The 27899-nt window shown below is 37.6% G+C and overlaps 1 protein-coding gene across 14 annotated transcripts in view; it reads right to left on the bottom strand.

Annotated features, from left to right (window-relative positions):
* Nucleotides 1–27899, bottom strand: part of ELAVL2 (ELAV like RNA binding protein 2) — a 161579-nt gene that overhangs the window by 15345 nt on the left and 118335 nt on the right. For all 14 annotated transcript variants that reach the window (XM_050759571.1, XM_050759563.1, XM_050759562.1 and 11 more), the window contains one exon: nt 23416–23519. In XM_050759571.1, the coding sequence (XP_050615528.1) occupies nt 23416–23519 (104 nt within the window). The remainder of the gene's footprint in view (nt 1–23415; nt 23520–27899) is intronic.

Below are 27899 nucleotides of genomic sequence, written 5' to 3'. Positions count from 1 at the left end.
TCATTGTCCACAAATTCCCAGAAATTTGAATGTGTGAACAAGCCTTCATTATCCTTTGTCTGTTGTCTTCTCATCCACAGGTCTTTTTAACCTTGATTTTCAAAAGGTCTTAAGTCCCTATAACTAACTTTACCTGCCATTGAGAGTACTTTCAAAAGTTTCATGTCTTTTGAGATATGGTATACAAAATCCCACAAGGATGAAAGACAAAATAGGTCTGCATGTATTTGTTTATAATCATCATTCCTTATGTAAACTCCATGAGGGAAGAAACCTTATCGTTCTTGCTCATCACTGTATCCTCAATGACTAGTGAATGCCTGACATGTGACAGATGCTAACATATTTGGTGAGTAAAGCCCATCCAATAATACCCCATTGATCATGCAGATCCACAACGGCTTACTGAACCAGAACACTTAAGGGTCAGTTCAAGTCATCCAGATCTCCTGCCCCAATTGTAATTGATGGCTCTCTAGCTATCACCTATCTTTGCCAACATTGAGTCTCATGAGCTATTCCTGATCACATTCCCTTTGGTTTAGCTGTAATATTCTGGACTAGCTTACTTCAAGGGACAGATATTTCACAGCATACCCCATCCTCCAGATTATTCCTAAAAATGGTCAATGGGTCTGGGGTTGATTTGCTGAGGTATAGTGATAACTACTGCCTGCTCATTTTATTATTGGCACCCACCTCTAATCCAGTTAAAAACAAACTTTCCCAATTTACACTAATATTGAAATAACTTTAGGTATGAAACACCAAACATTTTCCCCATAATCTGAATTGTGCCCACAGCTCTGCTGCCACTTTTTCTTGGCTTTCCAGAGAAAAAAAAAAAAAAAAAAAAAAAAAGCCAATTTTTATACTACTTTATAAAGACGTTAACTTTCACACCCCTGCCCCAATGGTGTTAACATTTAATATTCCTCTTTATTCAAACAGTTTGCTCATCAACAAGTGAAAATATACCTGTTGTTCCAAGGGCTGTATTTGGAAGTTATATTAGCACTGTCCTGTCCTACAGAAACAAGGAATTTGGAATAGTGGTGGAGAGAACATACATAACTATTCATATAGTACTTTTTCTCTCTATGCCTAAATACTTAAGAACAGTGAAGATTGGGGAACTCAAATGTACGTGAAAAACAAGTGGCCAATTTCAAGTGTTATAACTTAGATGGAATCAAATCTTGGGACTGCCATAAACTGATGAAACAAGGCCAATGAATTATATATGCATTCAGTAATATGAATCAATGAAAATCTCATTTCTTTTATGTTGTAAGATTCTCAATTATTCAGAAAAGCTGAAACCCCACCAGTTGGGACCTGCATCCCTATCTAGGATTCTATGGCTTTATTTCAACAGGAGGGAGCACTCAACAAGTCAGCTGTTACTCTGTTCCAGATCATGTGACTAAAGTACTCCCATTATGAAAAGCCATGTCCCATGGGCTCCAGGGCAGGCATCTACACATTCTCCAAGGAGGCTAACTTCCAACGACTGATGAAGCAAGCAGCAGCAGGAGACAGGCTCTGCACAAGATCAAGTGTCGCAGGAGGCAGTGGAAATGTGGTTAAAGGTAATGGTTGATCAGTGTGCCTGGGCTCAAAACTAGGTTTAATTCATCACCAGTTCTGTGAACTTAGAACTAAGTTCTTCAAGCCTATTACCACAATTCTACCTTCTTTATATGGCTATTAGGAATAAATAATTTCTAATCCACATGAAAAGCTTCAGAATCTAAAAACCTATGTGACTACATTATAAATATTATTTACCTCTACATGCATCTGAAAATTTAGGTAAATACCCAGCCCACTTTAAAGTAGAGAGAAACCTGGGTCCATTACAGTGTTCCAGAACAATTTACTCATGCAGTGACATTCACCGCTTTGTACAATTCAGATGAGTGTAGGTGGTGTGTCTTAAAAAGTCATCCTAAAATATATTTAGGAAAATGGGTTTATATTTAGTGCTTATATAAAGGCTTTGAAAACATACCTAGGTTACGTGATTTTTTTTTCCCAATGTCCACTCTTCAGTTTATATTGCATCTTTAGTTCCCAGTCACATTAAAAAGTCTACAAGACAAACCTTCTCAAAACAGTCTCTTTCAGTAACATTGTCAAAGAACCATTTTCCACTACCACAGGCAGGACAGGAGTGCTTAGATTATATATAAACTTATGTTGGTAACAATGCTTAATGCTAAACTTACGTTTAGGGGATTATGAGACTTCACCATTTACAAGGCATTTTCACAAACTACATATTTTGTCTGTGCCTCACAACAACTCCATGAGGTAGGCAGCACACATATTACCATTTTGTAGCTGGGGAAACCAGCATAGACAAGGTAAATAACATGTCTAAGGTTATACACAACTAGTGTTGGATTCTGGCGTCAAACTCTGATCTTTCTCGTTCTGTGTCCTGGTCTCCTCATCCAGTTTTCCTTCCATAATACTATGGTAAATGAGCCTTTCAGTTCACTTTTTCTAAGAGTTATGAAAAATTAAATAAATCTTGGTTGTTTCTTAAAGGCATACACAGAAAAACTGGCCACGGACAGAAAACAGGATGTTGCTAAAATTAGTTATTTTATTCCACTTCGTATTATTATTATTATTTTGAGATGGAGTCTCACTCTGTTGCTCAAGCTGGAGTGCAGTGGCACGATCTCGGCTCACTTTAACCCCTGCCTCCTGGGTTCAAGTGATTCTCCTGCCTCAGCCTTCCAAGTAGCTGGGATTACAGGCATGCACCACCACACTGGCTTTTGTATTTTTAACAGAGACAGGGTCTCACCATGTTGGCCAGCCTGGTCTCGAAAGCCTGACCTCAGATGACCCACCCGCCTTGGCCTCCCACAGTGCTGGGATTACAGGCATGAGCCACCACGCCCGGCTCCATTAATATTTTTAAGAGTAACTTTTTCTAAGAAAAGAGAAGTGGCCACTAATTAAGATTAACCAGACAAACTACATATCATCATTAGAATTTTTAAATTAATATTTGTTACTTTCTAATCTCAGGAGTAAGCAATGCCATTTCCACTCACTTTCAGGAAATAAAGATGTAAGAAAGGGTAATTGCCTTCTCCTTCCTCCCAGACTAAGGCTCAAGGTTCCACCCCTATCCCTTTATTTACTTTCTTATAATTAAAACAGCTTCCTTTCCCTTCCATTATCAAGGATATTACTGTCATCAACATCCTCCCTTCCTGGAAACACTTCTGCTTCCATCTCAAAAGATTATAAATAAAAAATGTATCTAGACCAAAGTGGGAAGAAGGCTGATAGTGGAATAAGGACTCACACTCTGAAGACTCAAATCAGTTACCAAACTAAATTTTGTATCTGACAATTATCAGCAACCTTCTCCATTCTGATTTTTTTTTTCCTATGGATTTAGGTCTTGTACAGGCGCCCTCATACGCACCTAGAGAACAATGCAGGGGCTATCTTCAGAAAGCGTTCAAGTATCTTTTTGGTTCTACAAGACTAAATTCCGTTGAAGACCCAAAAGAGGGTTCGCTTTAAATGACAAATTCTATATTAGAAATGCTTAAATACAATGGACTTCTAGCATATGTCCTACTGAGGTGAAAATAGCCTCTTTCTCCACTGCAAGCTGTTCTCCATTCTACATTTGCTGGATTAATATATGGGTTTGGATTTTAAATTTTCACTGCCACTTAAACAGGTGAATATTTAATGCATGAGGAGCAAGGTTATGAAATGTCAAAACTACTAAGTGAAGGATCTAATTTAAGAGGCAGCCAGAGAGTCTGCAATTTAAATATTTAAAGATGATACAGGGAGTACAACACTGAACACCAATCTACTCCAAAGATAGCAATTTAAAACTCAGGTTTATTCTGGAATTTCTCACAACCCTACAAGTGATACAATAAACAAAGACAAGCAATACTGACATTATATGAGAGAAGGTGAGAGACAGGGGAGCAGTAAGTACTTGCTACTACAGGTAAGTAAGTAAATGGCCCATGGCTTCTCAAATTGTTCTTCACAAACAAGACTAGACAGGACAAAATAAAGATAGAAATCTATCTAATTATGTCAAAATGGAACAGCTTGAAATATAGTGTATTCCTTGAAATTTTTTAAAAGCTCAGTTCTTCATCAGCAGCTAAAACTAATTATACATTAAACATGCAAAGATGAGTAACACATGTACTAAGAGTGGGCTATCAAAACAAAAGTTAATCAAAATATACAAAGAAACAAAACCATCTTATGAATTAGTACTTTATTAATTAAATATACACAGCGATGTTTAAAATCCCAGTGCATCACTTTCACAAGTCCCTCTACATGCTTTTGTCCAAACACACAACTGCTCTCGTTTCTCAGATTCATCAATGGCAAGATCAGTAACAGTGGACATTAATACCAACAGATTACAGTGATAAGGTCCATAAATGAACAAAGAAGTTCCCTCTTTTTTAAACTAAGAACACTTGAGAAGTCACCCACTGACAAGATCACCACCGAACAACTTTTATCACTTGTCAATTACTCACGCAGGACTACAAACACTAAACCTGAAAATTAGACATTTGCCACTTCAGACTTTTTTCAAAAAGCTCCATTCAATCTCTTCAGCTGAAAGGTCACAGTTATGCCTATTTAAACGGAGAGTTAATTGCTGTTCATGATGGAGTCTTCATGGGACTATCTGAAAAATGATACTACAACTGAATAAAAGTTAGCTCTAGCTCTAAGTAAGCAGTAGCAAAGGTCTTGTGACAGCATCATGGATATCTAGACAGTTGGCTACATCAGACCCTCCGAATGAGCTCAGAAGCATAGTACACAGAAGAAGGGGATCTCTAACCACAACTCAGGCCAGAGACCTCAAAATTCACCCAGAAGAAAGATGTGTACTTTGATCCGCTTCTAAATACAAAATCCTACCAGGAACAAGTCTCAAACACACATCAAGGCATACACGTATCACAGTCCAGTATTGTTTTCAATAAAGAAGGGCATATTTCATAATGGATCGAAAATGACTAAGCCTAAGATAACAATAAGAAATTAAGTATTTGCTCCAGCAAAGTTGTTAGAGCTAAAAGAAACAATCACATCAAACAGGAAATTTTATAAAAGGTATTAAAGGTTAGGGCAGTTATCTTTAATGGATATTCCAAAATACAGGATTTAGGAAACTATCAGTGGAAAATACATACAATACATACAGAACCTTAAATTTTATTTTGACTGGATTTGTTGAATGTTTTAAGACTGAACAACTGCTTTAATTCCAGTGAGAAGTTCAGAGATACCGTGGAATATATTTGATAATGTCATCCTCAACTTAAATTCCCTAAAGGGCTCCCTAAGACTTTCAGATAAATTTTAGAATTCTGACTCCTTTATGATCAGAGCACTGGCTAGCTACCTTTTCTATACAAGCATACAAAACCTTCAGTAGTTTTCCAAGCTTCCTGCTCTCACTTTTCTGTGTGAAAAATAAGCTGCTCTCCTTCCAATCAGCTAAATTTCAGTCATTTCAGACACCTCATGGGTATCAACTTGTCCCTAAAGTCAACACTAATGAGTCCTCTCCACTACAGTCTGAGTTAAGTGCCTCTTACCCATACCCACACTGCATTATATGCCTTGTTCTCTTAAATACTGACTCAACCAAAATGTACTTATCTCTTAACCCTGTCTTGTGAATGACTTAACCCCTCGAAATAAGAAAACTTGTCCTCATCCTACTTTGTACATCCTGGTACCTACCACACACTTATTGTAATGAAGATGATTTATAATCACATACTAAATTGAGAGTTTATTTTTGAAATATTGTTTGAAAGTTAACAGAAGCCACAATCTTTGTAATATACCAAACATTACAGGCAATGGTACTTTGTGTAGAGACTAAAATGAAAATTCTATTAAACATTTCAAAAATGAAGTTTCACTTCTCAAATTTTCAAGTCCCCAGAGGTGACACAATCTTCAACAAAATAATATGGTGCTGATAGAAGGGTGTGGGGGAGGGGAGTCTTAATTTTAGAGCAAAAAGAAAATACAGTGATCATTTGGTCCAATTTCTTTATATTTGGGAAAGAGGAAGACTGAGGCACAGAAAGGTAAAGTAACTTTTCCAAAGATACAAAGAAAAAGAGTTGGGTGTAGGACTCAGGGGACCTTAGCTCTTCGTCACAGGATTTTCCGTTACACCATTAGCTGCAACATAGTCTTCAAAATCATAAAATTTTCCTGTGAAATGACAGTGACTAGGATGATAATCAGACATTTCCAAGGAGATTATCCGAAGAGCTATTCCAAGAAAGAACCTTAGCTTTGCTACAAAGAATATTTTCTTGTATACACATAAGTAAATATAAAACACATCAAAATAACTGTCTTAGGACAGTTATTGTATTTCTTCTACTAGTAATGCCTGAGAATTATTTAGATGTTGGAGAAAAAATCTAATTATTTTGGGAGATGGAAGAGAAAAATCAAACTAAGAATCCTGAGACCAGCATTTTCCACCAATTAAAATGTACCAACCTACAATAGCCAGAATCTTTTTGATAGTCAGTGTCTCTGCCCTTTTATAAAATTACAAACCATTTAACAGGAAAACAGAATGGCAACTGGTTGTTTACACTAGGAAGACTTCTCATTTTCACATAATTTTCAAGTTTTAATGCAACCTCATTAAATAACAGTCAAGGCAGTTGATCTTAGCTTCAACTTAAAGATGAAGCTAGGAATAAATAAGTAATGTCATAAAAATAAGTGATCCTATGACATTGTTAAAGGCAATAATAAAACTACTGAATAGTCACAGAAAAATAAAAAGTGTTCTGGCTTTAAGATCTGTATCAAGCAACTAATCATAAACTACAGACTTGGCAAATTAGACCTCCATTTTCACACATCTTCAACAGCCTCTAACAAACTACACTGAGTGGGGTTTATTAAATGCTACCCAAACATATACATCCATGTGTATCAAAGAGGGTCCAAATAGGCTGCCCTGACAGGCATCTCGTTTTTATTAAAGTACAACTGGTAGATAACTTCTGCCCTTTTATTATTGTTGTTTCTCCTTGGTTCTAGTATGAAGTTGGTTCAACAAGGACATCTCATGCTGGTAAAGGCAAATGAGATACATGGTAAAAATATTCTTGAAATGCAACTTAGGCCACAAATACCTTACCGTTTCTTAAATTTTTTACCTGCAGAGATACTTAACAGAAAATAAAACAATTGAGCAATAGTAGTGGATACAGCATCTGAGGTGGAGGCAGTGAAATCAAATTCACTACGGTAGTGGCAACAGACTAGCCATTCCCAGTCTAAGCAGGAACTTGTCAATCAAAATATTCCATTGCTAATCCCGTACATTTCACTTAGCCTTTCCAGACTTTAGAAGGTGATTACACTAAAAAAGTATAAAAAATAGATGGGAGTTTTAGCTGTAACCACCAGAGTCTATTCCTACTCTCTCTGCATTAGAAAATTTTCAGTAGTGGTTAAGAATGCTAACTCCCTTACTTTTAACTTCAGAAATGAGACTGCATTTATTTGGCCACATAATATTTATAAATATTAAGTAATGTGAATAGGCTGCAACTGAGGCAATCATGAGTTAGCTTAGCACCAGGATGAAAAATATATTATAAAAAGCAGAAGAGAATACACTATAACTGGTAAAGTTCTGGCCACTACACAGCATATTATGAACTAGTGGTTAGGATGGAATGTTTGGATCAGAACCCTCCAATGTTAAGGAGTAAAAATGGTATGGAGTCACACAGAGCTAGGTCCAGGTCTTGGCTCTGTCACTTACCAGTTAATCATTTCCTTAGGTCTTCTATCTCTTTATTTGTAATTTGATGTTAATCACAGTACTTACCTCATGGAAACCTTACAAATATTAAATGGAACAATAAAACTATTAGCACAGAGCTGGGGAACCATAATAATGTTTTAATTATAATATCATTTTATATACATACATAGGAAACAATTCAGATAATGATAGCTCCTAACATTTATTAAGTGTTTACCATGTGCCAGACACTGTTCTGGATATGTAACATACGTTAATTCAATTGCTTCTCCCAACAAGTCTATGCATTGGGTATTATCATCATCCCCAACTTATGGGACAAAAACTCAAGGAATACTAGTATCTTTGAGGTCAGGAAAGGTGACACAGAGGAGGAGACTTGGCACAATAACAATGTATGCACTCTAACACCGAAACAGTGCAAAAACTACATATATAAATGAGGCTTCTTCCAAATCCATGGTGATAATTATTAAAGTTAATTCTTGAATATTCCAAGTATTTTGTAAGATGACAGCAGATGAGTGTGCTGGGAAGCCTGCAGCCTGGATGGAGGGAACATAAGGAAGGAGCTGTCTTACTGACATACAGAGAACAAATATTCAACATCTTTAAATGGGCCAACAGTAAGGCCCCAAAATTTTATTTCTCCCATCAGGCTGTTACATATTAAACCTCCCATTACCTCAATTCTCTTTTGTACAGATCTGTTGAACCTAAGCTAGTAAATGAGAAATACTCTTTTGGATAGACATAGTAGAAATATAAATGAACCTCATGGAATAACTTCTATCTTCAGATGAAAGTTATGTGTATGTTTCTGCATGTGGAATGTGTTAAAAGCTACCATGCAAATGGCCACCTGATGATTCAATATGATTTCCCAGTTTAAAAAAAATACTGAAGAGGCTACACTATCAAGTACCACTATAAAACTTTCACTTTCATTAAATATACTATTAATACATTCGAGAGACTAAAAGAAAAATCTCAGTACTCAGTAGCCAGTACTCAGATGGGTTTGAGCCCTCTTAAATATGGCCAGAGCACAAGACTGCCTCAAAGCTTCCTCCCAAGTTAATAGTATTCCCATTCAAAGCTTTTATATTACTGGGTTTTATACTTCTAGAGGGTTGAAACTAGTTTTATATGATGCCTATCTCACATAGTCACACCCATCAAGTAGGGACTCTAATACCTGTTGAATGTATATATTCCATGGCCTTGTAAAGGAGGTTTTTCTTTTTCAAGGCGGAGTGTCGCTCTGTCGCCCAGGCTGGAGTGCAGTGGCGCGATCTTAGCTCACTGCAAGCCCCACCTCCCGGGTTCACGCCATTCTCCTGCCTCAGCCTCCCGAGTAGCTGGGACCACAGGTGCCCACCACCACACCGGGCTAATTTTTTTGTATTTCTAATACAGATGGGGTTTCACAGTGTTAGCCAGAATAGTCTTGATATCTCCTGACCTCATGGATCTGCCCGTCTCCGCCTCCCAAAGTGCTAGGATTACAGGCATGAGCCACCGTGCCCGGCCAGGTTTTTCTGCAGTACCTCTCAAGCAAGATGATTAGAAGTTGTGGCATTTGCCCAAGTAACTTGGCTTTTGCTGCTTCACTGAAAACAATGCAGGCTAAATTGGCTTACAGATAATCAGATGTACTCATCTAATTGTTAGAAACCCATTCTCCAGCAATGGCTTACGGATTCTTTCAAGATTCTGAAACTTGACCAAATGACATCTCCAACAGATGCCATACTATCAAGATAACCATGGCAACTTTATCTCCAAAAATATACTTAAGATATAATTTGTATAGTATCTGAATATCTAGTATGCCTAAGGCACTGTCAACAGATTAAAATGCTGAGCTAGAATGTTAAACTAAAGAAGGACTAGACACTGGCTGGCATAAATAAACTGCAGGTGTCTTAAAAACCAACCAGTACTGGTTGGTAATGTGAAAAAAGAAAAAAGGTTCTCATCAAGCCCATTTCAGTGAATTAAACATTCTAGGACTTTCATTCACTTCTTCATCCATAATCTGACAAAGAGAGAAGTACATGAAAAGGAGAAATGGATAAGAAAAGAGACGGGCAGGCGGACATTATGCAGAAAATCTCACATAAAGGGACACCTTTACTTAAATATTTGTTTTTGTATGAAACCAAAAAGCTGTTAAGTCCTTTATATATCCTTCATCCAATCGTATCTTCAATGTATAGTGACACCTACCAAGAAGTTTTGAAAAACCCGAAGTTAAAAATGGCATTAAAACAAAAACAAAAACAAAACAAAAAACCTCCAAGAATTTCAACTTTTAATTTCACTTAAACTGTGACTTTTTCCATCTTTGAGCACATAGAGCAGGTCTTCACTGTCTCTTATAAGCAACAGACAGAAGTTTCCTCATATAGAGGTTATAAATAAAAACATTCTGTAAGTTGCTCTCAAGACAAAAATCTCGTTGCCCTCAGAGAGCAGACCACCAAATAGAAGAAAAAGGTAATGTATAGTGAATACACTTTTATCCACTTTATTAATTTATTTTATGGCCAAATAAAACTTTGTAAATGACAGGGGTAGAGGGCCATGTAGGCAGAGAATAATCCAAGGCAATGGAGAATTAGGCTTGCATACTGAATGATGAAGAGCCCAGCTGAGCCAGAATAAAGATTTCTGTAGGACACTGACAACACCAGAACAGTGAGTTGAGGGCAGAATCTAGAGCCCTTGAACGTCAGGGCAAAACTTTCATGAGCAGAGGAATAACAATCTAAATGTTCGTAAGTATTATCAGATAGAAATGTAAGGAAGGAGAATATATAGACAGTTTCTCTTCATAACCCAGGTGAGGAGAACAGTCAAAATCAGTGTGGTAGTGAAGTTAAATGTAAATGCCATCTACAGTTAAGTTTCTGTTTGTACTATAACTAGAAGAAAAACTGCTTTGCAACAATGTTCAGAAACCCAAGTCTTCTTTGACCTACTTATATATACAGTAATGAAAATATAATGATCATTTCCTCTGTGTGTACACTAAATACTGCTTAGAGAAACTTCATCTTGATACCATTTGTAAATACTTAAATGAGTCCCATAGGTCTCCATGGATCTTTGCAGAGCAAGGCAAATATGTTTCTATGAGCAAATTACTTGATCTACCCAAAATTCATTCCTATAGATTCTCTTATAAATTAGGTCTTCACTAAAGGGGGATAAATGTAAAGTATAGGGCTAGGTTTAATCAAATTTTCCTGCCAATCATTTTTGTAGAAGGTTATTACTTGATAGAATAAGTATACTTTATGGTGTTCGGAGGTAAGCTTCTCCTAAAAGGTACACATCACATGAAGGCCTCTGTGGTTTTGGATGAGACATTCCCTTATGTGTAATACATTTCTTCTTTTTCCACCCCATAAAACCTAGCTTGTAAAACACTATCACCTCTGAAATCGTCGCAGAGGCCTCTAGACAGCAAGTGGCATATCCATTTTCATTGTATTCTGTGTTCACTCATCATATATCCAAATAATGGTCGTATAAACTAAGTGCTGTCTCCTCTACGACACAATGACATCAAGGACAAGGCTACCTCTTGTCTTATTTTAATGCTGTTCCAACATTTAGCAAAGCTAACTAGCCCACACTAAGCACTCAAAATGTTTATAAAATATTTAATTACAGATACTCCCTGTCCAACACTGTATAGCCAAGATTACAACAACAACAACAAAAAACCTGTAATTAAATACTTTTCAAAGATTTTTACATTTGTTCATCCTGGCTCTTTGTTTTGTGGGCAAGGTGAGCATCACACACATCTTTTAAAGCTACTGACCTTCCCTACAAACTTGGAGACAGGCCTATTAGTCTTGTGCGGTTCCATATAATATAATAAAGTTCTAAGGGGAGGGAAGTCTTGAATATAAAATAACTGCTTCTACTAAATCTTTAATGTATTTAAAAAGTATTAGTCCTCCAACACCCAGAGAAAAACTCCTAACAAATAATCTTCCTCTTAAAGGATGTTTTATTTCAACAATCCTCATTCAAACACCTGTTTTAAATTTAAAACACAATCTGCAAGCCCTATCTACATTACAAGTAAACCATACGCTATCCAAGATTTAGTGTTTTGGGCCCTGATTTGACCCAATTGTCAGGGATCTAATGTATGTATACAGGTATACATATACAAAAAAGTTAGGAAGCCAGCTCACTTTCTTTCAAGGGCAGCCTGTCTTTGGTAAGCCTCAATCAGTAGAAACTGTACCAGTTTTTAAAAAATTTAAAAAGCAGTAACAGCAAACACTGCAGATTGCTTATGGCATTTAACAGGCTGAGATGGAAATTTGTGTGAGGCACGTATGATAAAGGAGAAAGCAAGGAAAAAGAGTAACAGAAATGTTATTAAAAGCCCTCCCCACAGAGCCAAAGGAAGTTTTACCTACACATATTGAGGTATTTAATTACACTGAATGATTTGGCACCAGGCCCTTTCCCCAGGTCTTGCTAGCATTAATCACTGGCTCCAAAGAACAAAGTACAAAGAACAAAGTACAAAGGTGAGAGGGGTGTTTTTACCCCTCACCTTCACAGTTCATTTGACTTTGTGCACCAGGATATACTGTAGACAATGCATATTTTACAATTCCCCCCAGACATTGCTTAATGAAGAACATGAAGAAAAATCCTTGGTTTCTTATTCATTTTTGCAACTCGGAGCAGGGGGAAAACATTCTAAGCCTTTGGCAAAAGTATGCACTGCTTTAACGTAGCTTTGCGGCGACATTCAGTTCACAGGTCAAAAGGTTTCTGAATTAAGGTTGCATATCAAAAAATTTTTTCCTTAAAAAATTATAGCATAAAATGTGTGAAAGCTCTTATAACAGAGCAAATTCCCATTTACTGAGGCCCTGGCTAGAAAGTTCAAGTATCAAGACACTGGGTAGGGAAGGAAGAGGGGTTTCGTTGGCAGGCTATAAATGTAAGACAAATTTTTATTAAATTTTAAAAGCCTTTTTTTTTTTTTTTGAGACAGGAGTTTTGCTCTTGTTGCCCAGGTTGGAGTGCAATGGTGCGATCTCAGTTTACTGCAACCTCCGCCTCCCAGGTTCAAGCAATTCTCCTGCCTCAGCCTCCCCAGTAGCTGGGTTTACAGGCGCCTGCCTTTGTATCTCAAGTAGAGATGTGGTTTCACTATGGTGGCCAGGCTGGTCTCAAACTCTTGACCTCAGGTGATCCACCTGCCTCAGCCTCCCAAAGTGCTGGGATTACAGGCGTGAGCCACTGTGCCCGGCTCAAAAGCTGCTTTCACAATCTAACATCCTGGATCACAGAATTTAACTCCCAATCTCTATAAGACACCCTTTTTTTTTTTTTTGAGACAGTGTCTTGCTCTATTACCCAGACTAGGGTGCAGTGGTACGATCTCAGCTCACTCACTGCAACCTGCCTCACCTCCCAGGCGCCCGCCACAATGTTCTAAAATAATTCTCCCTGCCTGCCCACCTTGGCCTCCCAAAGTGCTGGGATTACAGGTATGAACCACTTTGCCCGGCCAAGACACCCATTTTAAATGGATGGGCCCTAAAGAACCATACTGAAAATTCTCCAAATACTCTCAGAAGCAAATAAATTATGCTAACATAATTGTGATGTTGAAGTATTTAATGACACACAAATGCTTTGAAAATGAGCAAATTGTATGTGAGAGTATATATTATTTCTTAGGTAAATCCAGCACTATATTCATTAAAAACACATTAGTGAATCCCAGCCATTCAAGATAGCTTGATATAACCTACAAATGAAAATCCTATTATTTACAAGTAGACTTGTTTTAAAATAAGCACCACAGACCTACCCAAGTGCAAATCATTAAGATCCACTGAACAGTGCTTCTCAGGTCAAGCCAACACCCGCTTAAGAATCACCTGTGGTGGCTGCTGAAATACAATTTCCTCAGTCTCTCTCTGCAGATACGCAGATTCATTAAGTCTTGGTTGGGGTGTAGAAATCTGCAGTTTTTATCAACCACCCCATCCCACTGATTCAGATAAACATGAAAGTGTTGGCAGTCTCTTGTGTAAAGGCATTTGAAATAATCCTCAAAACTATGGGCATATTAGGGTTTCCTAGATAGCTCATAAGAATCACGGATGCCAAGCCCTTTTCCTTGCCATCCACTGATAAGTAAGACAAATGCCAGGTAGCCTGAAAGCAAAGCATTTAGGAATATAAATCACCTGCAAATGCAAAAATGCAGACGTAAAATAAAGCCCATGAAACTCATCCAAAGCTATTTCCAAGAACCCAGACTGGCTGGATGTGGCTCAACTGGGTTAGTCTCTTCAAAAAGGCCACTGTGCTTGATTCTATGAAGTTAGGAGCTTCTCTCAATGACTCTTTCTAGGAATATGAATAGGGTTATTTGGTTAAGGCAGGCACAAATTTCTAGACAGACATTTAACAAAACTGGAAACTAAACTTTTTCTGAATTATCAGTTTCCAGGACTACATGCTTGTTCTACTTTTCCTTGTCCTTCCTGCAGCTCACCTGATCAAGAAACCAAGAACAAAACACAAATCCAAGACTTATACCTCCAAGTCCTATTGCAGCATTCAAAAGAGTTCTTCTCAGAAGGAATGAGAGGAGGCAGACAAGTATCAGATTGCCTGTACTGTTTTCAAAATACAGATGACCCTGGAACAACATGGGTTTGAACTGTGTGGGTGCACTTAATATGGGATTTTAGACCAACCCCTCCCTCTTCCTCTGCCTACTCAACATAAAGATGACAAGGGTGAAGGTCTTTATGATGATCCACTTCCACTTAATGAACAGTAAATATATTTTGTCTACCTTATGATTCTCTTAACATCTTCTTTGCTCTAGCTTACATTGTAAGAACACAATATGTAATAATACATGTAACATACAAAATATGTGATAATTGTTTACGTTATCAATAAGGCTTCTAGTCAACAGTAGGCTACTAGTAGTTAGGTTTTTGAGGAGTCAAAAGTTAAGACTTTTTGTCATACGGGGGCTGTTACCCATAGCCCCAGAACTGTTCAAGTGTCAACTGTACAGCCCTGTCTCGTTGCCCAAAAGCAGCAGGTCGAGACACTTCTGGAAATAAAACATCCACAAGTAATTCTAATGTAGTACAAGCAGCTGAGAACGCACACTAAAAGTAATGATAGGAAAGGCTGGCAGAAGTTAAAGTAAAAGAAAATGTACCATCCATGCTTTTTTAAAGACTCTGTGGAAATTTAAAGAGAGACCAATGTTAATGCACATTTCTGTAACTTTTAAACTAGCATCTAAGACTTACACGAACCTATCAGAAAAATATTCTTGAAGAATGGGTAGCTGCCTAAAAAACAAATTCAGGAAGTTACTACTATAATAATAATTTCACTGTTCATTACAACTGAAATAACTGAATCAATGTTAACTCACTTATCTGCTAAGTATGACCTCCAAGTCCGGTTTTCTTCTCAAACTATATGTCTGTCTGTCTGTCTCAAGAGCTCACCCTGAAAGAGGGCAGAGTTCTTCACTCCTAGGCAAAGACAGCTCCACTCCCTGGCACTAAGAGATCTGGTCCAGAAAGTCTCAAGACAAAGACACTCAAAGGACCAAATTAAGGCCTCTATTAGTTGGTTTATTTAGAGTGGTATCTGAGCAAAACAGTTAAACATCAATAATGTGAAATGGAAAGAAAGCAACAAAAGCTACGGCATCAGCCAACATGATACTGCATTTCTGATGCCGGTAGTGCTTATTAGCTATTTCATTTTGAACAAATCCCTTTAACCTGAGCTTTATTTCATCAAAGGGATTAAGTATTTGCCTACCAGAGACTACTGCTGTTTCTGCATGAATTCAAAACAGTAAAAAGATAATAATCCTATGAAATTTGTTTGAAAAGTAGATACAGCAAAGAATTAAGGGCTCCTTCTTGGGAAGTTAACACAATCATCTTAACTTTGCAAGCCAGCTATGTGGTAGAATAGACTGAAGCCAAACTGACCTAGCACCACTTTTCCCAGGTCATAAATGAAAGAAAAGCCCTACTCCACATTCCCCTTAAAAAGCAGTGGAGAAGTAAAGCAACAAGGGCCAGCAGTGTAATGTTCACGTAGAAAAGATTTTTGGCCATCCCGATCAGTTTCAATTTATCTTATCTCACTGTTATCTTAGAACTCAAACTCAAACAGATTTGAACATGTGGTTCAACTATTTTCAGTGTCTTCTATCACAATGCACATGGTTTGCTTGAATCTCTTCCTCAGCCTCATTATTACTAGAAAACCAATTTTGCACTTAACATTCTAGACCTCTGAGCTGTTATAAGGGTCCTGCCTCAATGACTCAAATTTCTGACAGTAAGTTTCAATGACATCCCCACCACGTGAACCTTTCAATTCCACACGTGCACACACACACAGACAGCAACAATTTCCTAAACCTATACAAGTTATTACTTCTGTGGCTTTCCCCCTGCCTTACACAGAAGCAATAACTCACAAGGAGGCAGTTTCCAATGAAGGTCTTCATGAAACCTGAAATTCTCCATGCTGGTTACAGAAATGAAAAAGCCAGGGTTTTCTGGTATAGACCTCACTTAGCATAAGTTTAAGCATCTGCCATGAAGGGCTATGATACCCCTGTGGAGCATGCTTAGGTAACAAAATGATCCATCAATTCCAATAAAGATGGGTTCAGTCAACTGTTGAGACTCTTCCACCATCACTACCCAGTGTGTGGCTGGCAGGCAGGAAGTAAGCTGGGGACACTGCCACCAGGAACCCTGTTCCTCATCCTTCCCTCTTTGTAGGCTCTGCCTCTGCTCCAACAACTGTGGGAAAATCTAAAGGAAATCCATTGGAAGAATGCCTAGTTATTGCCCTTTGGGAATTCCAATTAACTCTCACTTTGGAGGTAGCTAGAAGGAACAGATGTAACACAAGCGGCCTGAGGACAGGACATTCAAGCTCTGGATCTTACTTGGGCTACCTACCCACATTCCCTAGATCACACTAGGTGAGTAAGAAATTTCTGGGCTTTTTGTATGAAAAAAATTAAAGCTGAAAAGAGAGAATTCTACAAAACACATGAAGGGCATTATACAAATAACAATAAAAAAGTCATCTGTCGCTTCTCACTTCAAGTAAGGACTATGTAAATGGGACTCAATATAGATAGAAGAATTTTATCTAAATGTATTGAAGAAGTGCTGATAAGAAGACATAATATACTGTTCAAACTTGACATGTGGCTGTGGAAATTTCCAGAACACAAGTTAACAATGAAGTTAGGAAAACATGTACTCCGTCAGTCTGTATTCTTTAAAAGGCAAACGAACAATTTACTCAATGTTTCCATTTTTACCCCACTCCTGGTATCTACTTTTTCAATTTTTTTTTTTTTTTTGGTCCAGATAAATGACAGTTATCAGGCTAACACCTCATAAGTAGGTCAATTAATTTGAGGCCTGGTCTTCAACCTATTACTTCTAAATTTTCCAAAGCTGCTCAAGGTAAAAGGGAAATAATGGTATATATCCAAGTTTTTAAATGAGAAGTACTTTGTAGAAGATGATTTATAAATTTCTACCCTTTGTACTATCACAGAAAATAACAAACTACACAAGCCAGAGAAACACTAGGGTGGGCTGAAATGCTCAGAAAGATGTGGAGTTTAAATACAAAGCAAACCTTCCTCTCCTAATAAATACTCAAAGTCAATCCCAACACTGCTCTGCTCAAAACCCTCCGCTGCCCCATCCTCACCTACAGAACAAAACATCAACGCCTTTACATGCGCACCCAGAACACACTTCTATAACCCATAACTCAGGCTCATTCCCACATTCGCCTCCCATCCTTCTTTCTTTCTGGGCAAATTCTATATGGTTCCCCTATCAACTGCTTTAAACCTTCCATGCCCTACAAAAGCCATGAACTCTCAGCATTATGACTATTAAAAGAGCCACTTATCTCAAACACAAAATTATGCTGCAGGTATTTTAACAGAGGACCTACTGGGTGGCAGGCCCTTAGCATAGCTTTACTTACACTCCTGCCTGCATATTCCCTCTCTTTCTTTACAGTGGGGACTGGTTTACACAGCATCTAAGAATATTTCCTCCTGGTCAGTATTAACTTTTATAAAAGAACAAATTATAATGATAAAGAAAAACCACCCCACTCCCAATAATCCTGTCGCAAAAGGAGTTTGAACTAGAAACTCAAATCCCAATATAAAGTTTACAGTGGCTGTTAAACTTGCAAGAGTGAAAGAGGAAGGCAGTTAAAATTATTCTCTCTTCAGGAGAGGGTGCTGCTTTTCATCAAATCATTCTATACAATAAACATGAATTCATTTAAAAAGTTACATTTTTTCTTAATATGCAACTTGGCAGACCATCAAAAGCTTTTTTCCTCTCCTAAAAGGCAGGTAATGAACATTCTCAGTGATGAATAAATTATTTTAACGATATAAATGGAAACTTAAATGGTTAAAAGCTCTGTCCAAGATTACGCAGCCAGTTAAATCATTTTAGTAAGGTAATTTAGACAGGGTAAGACTTCAGAAATGTAGTTCTATATTCCTCCTATGTTAAGGGTCAAGTTCATGCTAAACAGAAAAAAAAAAGTATAAATATGACATTTACTAATGAGAAAAGGATAAACTAGTTAGAAAAAGGTATAAATTTAACAAAAAGTTAATGGCAATACAGTAGCTTAGAATACAGGTTTCTTAGCTTTGTTTAATCACTCAAACTGAACACAACAAATAGATAATACTATTTATAATATTCTCATTTTTATAATAGAATTTTCCAAATGTGGTTAAATTATGGTTTAATTATTTCAGTGTAAGAAATTTCATATGATTGTATACGAATTAATAACTTTTAAGCAAAGGTAAATTTTAGCCTGGTCTATAGCTGAATGATCAAGGAAAATTAAGACAAAAATCGGGCAGTTTTTCTATAGTAGTAGTTCTAGGCAGAATTTTTTTTTTCTTTTGAGGGGTTAGAACCTACCAATAACAATAAAACATTCTATTCCCTGAGATAATAGCTCCTTCTCTCCAGATAAATCAACCCCAGTTTCAGGAAAAATAAAGCATCGTAGGCCCATTGTAGGGAAGGGAAAAGCTGAGAGAGATGCTGGGAGCCATGCATCCATTTCACTGTTATGTGATAATCATCTATCCAGAGCTCTTTATGCAGAGGAGGGAGGAAGTCTATACATATTCTTGGAAATGAATGATTTTAGCTTGCTAATCATGAACTTCAGTCTGACACTATTAACCTAACAAGTCAAAAGTATTAGCTTTAAGCCATAAAAATTCCACATACTATCTAGATTTTTTCAATACTTAAGACCCCTAAAAATAAAATGAGTAGAGAAAGAGCATGAAGACTGAACTCAGTAGGTACAACCACTCGCCTCATGTATAATCCACCAAAGGAAGGATTCCCATAGGGACCTGAAGGCTTTTGGTGAAAATCCTCTCTTCTCATCAGCATACAATTTGACACTTCCATGAGATTACTCCCCCACTCCCATGCCTGAACTGTACACACATATTACCTTTTCATTACCCTCCCTAATGAGAATTTTAAAACATTTTTGTAATATTCACACTTTATTTACCATGTCAACACTGGGGGACAATGTGGGCAGGCTCAACCCAAAACAGCTGCCTCCCATGTAGTACAGGGATGATGTGATTTCACCAGCAAGGTATGCCTCTGGGACATCTCCTTAACCAGGGAAAAAAGTGACCCTTAGGACAAGAGAACTACTACCTCGAGACTTTAACCTGTATCTGCTACTACTTAAACAGCATCTTACTATGAGGTGAGTATGTTGTTTTCAATTTCTATGCCATATTTTTTAAAAGCAAAGGCTGGTGAACCATGTTGAACTCTGAATGCTAAATGATCACCCAGGATGCTCAAGAAAAAACATTAATATTTTGGTTAACAGAATGAACCACAGGAGGATTATTAAGGTAAAATGCTAGAAGACAAACTGAACTTTGCACAAAAAATACCAAATGTATAGAGAACCGCCAAACATTTTTGGTGATTCCTAAGTGCTAGGCCTTAGACTTGCTGTCATAAATTACCTGGGAAGCATAATAAAAAACAGAACCTTGAATCTCTCTTGTGGACAGTGATCTAGCAGATCTAAAGTGGATCCCAGAAACTGCATTTCCAACCCACTTCTCTGGGGATTAAGATGCAACCAAAGTTTGGGAACAACTGCTTTAGGTCCTCACAGAGCCTGAGGGACTTCACTCACCACGGAAATACTGAATATCTGTCATTTATTCAACACACCAACTACTGCACAAAACCCTACTGAGCTAATGCTATTAGGGAGCCCCAGGAGAAACTGCTAAATAAACCACCTTTCACAGCACTTGATTCACTGTTTCAATATCCCAATAACCAGGAATTTTACCAAACGCATACTAAATGCTAAGAGTACACAAACACTTGTACGTACTAACCAATCTTCTGTACCTTTCTAAAGTAAAGCACAGTGTCTTGGCAAGAGTTTTGATATAACGATCAGAAGACAAGGGTTTGTTCTGAGTCACAGCTCTGTCTTCAACTGCCTGGTCTTGGCTAAATTGTATGACCACCAAGATCTCCACTCTGACTGGGGACAGAGAACAGTGCTTAAGCCTAAATTACATATGGGTCCCCCTGTAATTCCAAAATGTCTGTGATTCCTCAAGGGTAAAGAATATAGACTTCAAAGACGGCAGAACTCAGCAGGAGCTGGAATAACCTGGCAAGACAGAAGCTGAAGGACAGAATTCCTTTAGATGGGCTCCAAAACATGAGATGACCACAGTTAAACTAAAAACGAGTGTGAAAGGGTATACCAGGAAGTAGGAGTTGCAAAAGCATACGCATAGACATTGGGAATAAGATCAGCTTACAACTAAAGAGCCAGTCTGACTACAGTGGAGAACAGCAATAGCACTGGCGTCACTGCTACAAAGCTCAGCCAGACGATAGGGTAAAACAGTAGAGAAACACCATCGAGTTTTGAGTGAGCAGTAACATGAGTAAAGTGGTGCTTTGTAAGAAAGTGGTGCTGACAACCATCACCAGTATAGACTAGAGGAGGGAAAAGACTTATTTATGGAATAGTATCCCAGGAAATGAAAAGGTTTAACTCAACTTCCAAATCATTCTTAAAGCTGTGAATACTAGAAAAACTTGGCTCAAGACATTGTACAGGAACACAGAATCTGCCTAATGGAAATAAGTAAACACAGAAAGAACAAGCAAGCAAAGGGGATGCTATATACTTGGGGGAAATGGTTTGCTTTGCCTGTTGGACAAATCTGGGCCAAACTGAGGATACCAGCTGTTATCTGATATTTTTACAGGAATCAAATAGGGGCGGGGAAAGTAGTAGCCTGCTGTTTACCCATTACCCTGACCCACATCTCAGAAAATCAGAAATTGATGTCACAGTATAAAAGCCACAAGGCTTTACTGTCCTTTCTTCCACATATTCAGCCCAAGCAGCTGGGCCCTAAAGAGAAAAGGCTGGATTATGAACAGTAAAGGAAGCAGCTGTCATCAACTGTCTCCTTGAAGGCCACAGACATTTCTCCTATGGAGACCTATTTTCCCCTGCATTTCTACCTTCTTTTGGATCTTAGTGCAGTGAGGATATATAGTAAAATAACTGACACATTAGAATGAAATAAGTGTAATTATTTCTGGAATGGAGAAAAGGATAGTTCCTGGGATGAGCCATCCTGACCATCTATTCCATTTTCTCTCAACCACAACTCAGGACCTCAGAACTAGGACAAATTAGCAGCACCCCTGGAAATCAATATAAATTGAGGTAGAGAAACCTGCAAAAATCTGTAGGATAGAGAGCACATGGTCTGAAGGTAACTGAACACTGGATGTCTTTTTAAAGAACACTTGTTACTTAATAGTACTAGTAAAAGATCTCTGACACAAATAAAAAGTATGCAGAGAAATATAACCAGAAAAAGTAGTTCAGACTGAAAAAACTTCAAAGCAAACTTAAGGCTTTGTCTTAGACTTTATTGGAAATCTGATTTTTCCCTTCACATTTTGATAATATACAGTAACCAGTTCATTTTCTGATTGGTGAATCTTTTCATAGGACATTTTCTTGCTCAAGAAATATCTAGAATTCTTGGACCTCTCATATCCTAGTATATTTGGGAACCACTATATACTTTCCTTTAGATAAGACAGGGGTGGTAGGCATTTTTCTTGGGGCCCAATAAATATAAAGAACGATGTGTCAAAACCACTCAGGGCTAATAAATTACCTTAACTGGTAATTCTAAAAAAGCAACTTTAAAGCACAAAAATGATACTGCATTTCTAGATACCTGAAAAAAATGGGCAAAAATCTTTTAGATCAGTCTCTAAGCAAGATGGATACTACAGTCAGCGTTGACTAACTTCCCCCTCACTACTTCAGGCTATCGCCTGAGCTGGTTTCTTAAATCAAGGGTGGAAAATAGGTTCACACTTGAGTCAATTGATAGAGGTTGTCTGGAACACTATTTTGAAAAATATTTGGGAGCCACATCTAGACTCTGTGAGAAAGAGTGCCATGATTGATTGGCAATGTCTGCACTGGGCAGGAGAGAGCAAATTGATGGTACATGTACTAAGAATTTGCTAGAGGCAACATCCCTCTTATTTTCTAAAGGAAAAGAAATCTACGCTGTGAATTGGATTAGCTCCCTCTCCAGAGAGAATCTACATAAGAATTTCAAAGATTCACAAAAGCGGCAAAATATCTACAAAATTATTCACTGTATGTCTTAAAAACAAAAACAGAAAAAATAACCTGTGTCACGTAAGTTCCTCCAGTCTCCTCAAAGCAAGCTGAATTTGCTAGAACAAACTACAACTCAAGCACCAAATCTAGCCTGCCACCTTTTTGTATAATCCATGAGCTAAGAATGATTTTTACATTTTTTAACTTGGAAAAAATAAAAATAATATTTGTAACACATAAACATCTTATCAAGTTTCACTGCCCATAAATAAAGTTTTATTGGACCACGGCTGCATCCATTTGTTTATGTAGTGGCTATTACTGCTTTCAAACTGTAAAGGCAGAGTTGAGAAGTTGTGACTGACTGCATGGCTCGCAAAATGTTGCTTATTTAACACCCAGACCTTTAGAGAAGAACAAGTCTAAGGTTTCCCCAAGTTATAGGGCAAGTAATTCTCTATAAGGGAAGAAGATCTGATTCCATAGGCTTACTAAAATATTTATCTAAGAGAGTTGTTGCTCTGTCCCTTTGCGAATACATGAATGATTATATATAGTACTCTTGAACAGTTCCCCCCATCATGCAACAAACACCAAAATTCCACTATGTCTCCCAGGTAACTGTTTATATGGGCCCAAAAGGAAGAAAGGAAAAAACTACCAGTAAACCTTAATTTTTTTAAACTTCTGTTCTACAAGTAGATATAAAAAATTTTTTAACATACTTTTATTGTTTTGGTTTGAAGTCTCAGTCCATTCAGGGTGTTGATAGCTTTCTCTGCATCCTTGGGGTCAATGTAGTTCACAAAGCCATATCCCAAGCTCTGCCCTAATGAGAGGGAAGGGGAAAAAGGCATATATTAGTTCTACACTGCTGACAGAGATCGACTTTCATTTTGGCATATGGTCTTGTCATTAACACCAGCATATTTCCTCAACAGTAAAAATAACTCTCTATTAATTCTAGAAATATACATGAAGTCTTTTTGTTTCCTGTCTACTACATTTGCAAGTTTTAGAACTCAACAAGCAGTGCTGTTTAGGACAAAAAAAAAAAACCACACACATCCCCAAAGGATTCCATCATACATGCCCTGCCTGAGCCAGAGTATACCAGCAGCAAGACAATGCTCAGTCCAGAAACTGTGGGGATAAATCTCTGTGCTATGGAAAGGGCTTAACAGGCAATACCTTTTCAGCTTCGGTTTCCTTAGCCATAAAATGGGAAGACAGAAAACATCAACCAAGAATCTGTCAGTGTTCTGTAAATTGTACCCTGACACATTTACAGCCTTTACCAAGTACAATTATGTCGGAGTCTAAAATGGTGAAGAACCATGTGTGGGCATGTATACGTGTAAGTTTATTTTAGAGGAGGGCTTATCTTCAAATACACTCAATCAAATTTCTCCAAAGAGGGTTTTATGATCTACATAAGAACAGGGAAATATGAACACAGAACATTTACAGTGATGACATCGAAGACAATGAGAACATATAGGAAAAGAAGAAATAGAACATAAACAAAAATAACAGGAGAAAAAAAGTCTGGAGTAAAAGTTGCTTAAAAGTGTTTGTTGTTGTGGCCACCCTCCCCCAATCATCTGAGCCCTCTCACTCCTGGCTAAGTGATGCCCTAAATCTCAGAAAATAGGAGCTATCAAAAGCAGCTGAATCAATGGAGTGCAAAGATAACTAAAGTCAATTGCAAAGGTATCAATTTTTCAATGAAGAAAGTTTCTCAGTTTGAAACGGCAAGAAACATTATACAGGTGACAAAAATGGGCATAAGAAAAGTTTGGTCTACAAAAGTCAAAACAAACTAAATGACGATTTCCCAGATGCCCAAGGACAGTCCAAATGCTTTTACTAAGTTCTATTGTTGCATCGATTTCAAAGGGAAGTAAGGTATTTGTTCTTGATGGGGCACCGTAGGTACAAGTGGGTTTTTAAGACAGGTACTCTGGTTATCCTAATGTGGCTACTTGTTACTATGTAAACAAAAAGAGAAGGCTAAATATAGTGCCCAATATGAAAACTGGTGATTATATTTTGGGACCACAACCAGAATTTTGGATAATCACTGCTTGTACCCTCTTATCAAAATGTATTTTTTCCTGTGTGGTTTTTTTTTTTTTTTTAAAGAGAAAGGAATAGAGAGCTAAAAACTAATTAGGTTAATTTTATCTCACACTAAAATTGAGAGGTTTTATTTTATAGTTCTAGTAAAGAGTCACATGTGAAGCCACTGTATTTTTAAGCATTCAGCTTTTCATTAATTCAACATTTATCATGTGTCTACTGCATGCATTGTGCCCCTCTTATGAAAGTATGTTGCGGTCCTATTGTCATTAAGTAGAATTAAATAGGCTGAATGTAACAAAACCTGCTCAAAGAACCAGCTTACAGTGGAAAGAAGACAGATTTCAATACTGGTTCTGGTGTTTACTGGCTCTCAGCTGTGCAACTTTGAAGAAGCTACTTAACACCTCTCTGAACCACAGCTTCCTTGTCTCTAAAATGAGGATAATTTCTACCCAACTAGGTTGCTGAAGCAATGATGAAAATACTTATTAATGATGAAAGTAGATCATCACCCTAGTCAAAAGATAACATGAGAAAAAAATAACAAGCTTACTGTTAAAGATTTTAAGTGTATTCATTTAAAGTTAAATAAAAAAGATGCTACAAATATAACAGAAAAAGAAAAGGGCAACACAAACATATCATAGTTTTGTCACACTGCTATTCTATGACAAAATAAATCAATTATATCCGCATAGTCTAATTGCCCTTTCTACTGATAGATACTACTCCTCCTGCATCTTAGCAGCTTCTAACCCCAGTGCATTCTCAACCTTGACTGCAATGGAATCATCCAGAAAGCTTTAAAAAAAAACCAAAACAAAAACACCCTGATCCCCAAATCCCACTCCCAAAGATATATATATACACACACACATATACGTGTGTGTATACATGTATATGTATATGTATATGTATATGTATATGTATGTATATGAGATGAGATCTCACTACGTTGGCTAGGCCATGCTTGAACTCCCGGGCTCAAGCGATCCTCCCACCTTGGGCTCTGATTTTATCAGTCTGTCGTGAAGCAGTGGTACTAGCTTTTTAAAACCCTGGTGACTAACGTACAGCCGCCATGTTGAGAAATCACTGCATTTAATGGTGAGAACCACGGTGGGGCTACAACGGGGCTACTGGGAGGTCTAAGAAAGGTCTTGTAGGGATGACTGCCGTTTCATAGCCATGTTGTTTAGATACATATGGATGTGTTTCTTCTAAAATCTTCAAGTTACCTATTACTTCAAAGAAACAGTTTACTGGCCTCCTGAGGTCAGTCTGGGGCACAGAAGTGCCCGCTGAGATTAGATCAGTGGGTAAAGTGAAAAACCTGTCTTGCTTACTTCCTACTTAGCTGTTTCCCACTCTGGCCTCTGAACTCTTAACTCTGGGCCTGCTGTAGACACGCAAATGTTTGCTAAATGAAAGAATGAGAAACTTACTGATGTTATTTAACCAAAGGTATTACCACCACCACCACCACCACCACGACCACCACCACGACCACCACCACGACCACCACGACCACCACCACGACCACCACCACCACCAACACCACCACCACCACCACCACCACCAGAGGACCCAACCATCAGATGGGTCTTCCACGTGACACCCTCAAGCAATCATGACTGGCTATGATGAGTCAAATATCTAATATCTGTTAGATACTCAGAAATATTTACCTAATATTTATCTAATATTTACCTAATATCTGTTGTTTATACTCAGAAATATTTATCCGCAAATGACTTTGCCTCCTTGTAAAAAGTTTCTTACTTGCCTAGTGGTATTATTAGGATGAGTGCCACTCACAATATGTTTGAGGTAAGCAAAACTGTATTATTACCCTGAGCAAAATAATATGAAAGAGGGTATCTGCTATTAAAAGACTGTATTTCTAAACCTACCGTCGTTGGTGTATTAAAATGTTGGCACTGTAACAAAAGGGAGTTAGAACTTTAAATTACTTCACAGTGAAAATCTGTAATCAAGGCAGCAAATACTTATTGGATGTTTAAAATATATTAAGGGCATCACAGATGATACCAAGATAGGCAAGCCTCCCGATTCTCACCTTTTAGCTACATGGTATTTTACTGTTTAATTGTAGCTTCACATTAACCATGTTCGGTATTCAGATTCTTCTCCTACAAGGTAGAAATGATATCTGAAGCTTGGCAAGGTCAATCAGCTTCTACAAATCAAAAAGGCAGGGAGGAAGTAGTAAAGTCAGGACTTAAAGTCAGGACTCTCAAATGCTGTGCTCTTCTCCACTCAATTAACAACTAGTTTATACCTGAACTGAGACTTCAGGCATATTAAATGTAAGCCCAGGACTAGTTTGTACCCAATATGCCTGAATAATAATGTAACCAGGCACTTCTGACACTTTTACCACAAAAGATGCTTCTTGGCTGACTATTATCTCAAACTTCTGTACCTTTTGCACAAATACCACTTTTACTATATATGAATTTCTGTGCCGTTATTCATTCCTATGACAACATAAATTGCATCTTATTTATATAGTGCATATTTCTGGTGATAAGTGACTGCACAGTTTTTAAAAATAAAAGCAGTAGCAAAGCAAACATTAAAAAAAAAAATACCTAACCTACCCTTTTCCCACTCTTGTATTCATCAGTAACAGTCATGGGCCACAATGGAAGGCTTGGAAACCAAGCAACATTTATCCTTATCATCCAAACCTATTTTTCAAGTCTCTCTGAATTTAGAATGTGCATACTGATAATCCCCAAACTAAGACTCATTTCTTTAAAAAATTTTTATAAAATGCTCCATTTAAATTCCAAGTATAACCATTATGGAAACCAACATGATTAAAAGACTGTTCTGACCAGAATGACAAAGCTAAGGCTCTTCAAAAAAAAAAAGTCTTTAAACGCTAAAAACTTTGCCTGGTAACTGAACATAAAGAATAGGGTCAACGCCATGTGTCCTCAGCTATTCTCAAAAGCTACCTGTGGTCACGTGTTCTTAAGAATATTCAAAACCATTAATCCGAATCTTTTTTCTTTCGAGACAAGGTGTCTCTCTCTGTCGTCCAGGCTGGAGGGCAGTGGCACAATTTCGGCTCACTGTAACTTCCGCCTCCTGG

Source organism: Macaca thibetana, chromosome 15 (genome assembly GCF_024542745.1).
Source record: "Macaca thibetana thibetana isolate TM-01 chromosome 15, ASM2454274v1, whole genome shotgun sequence".
Classification (NCBI taxonomy): Eukaryota; Metazoa; Chordata; class Mammalia; order Primates; family Cercopithecidae; genus Macaca; species Macaca thibetana.
This window is presented reverse-complemented; position numbering and strand designations above follow the sequence as displayed.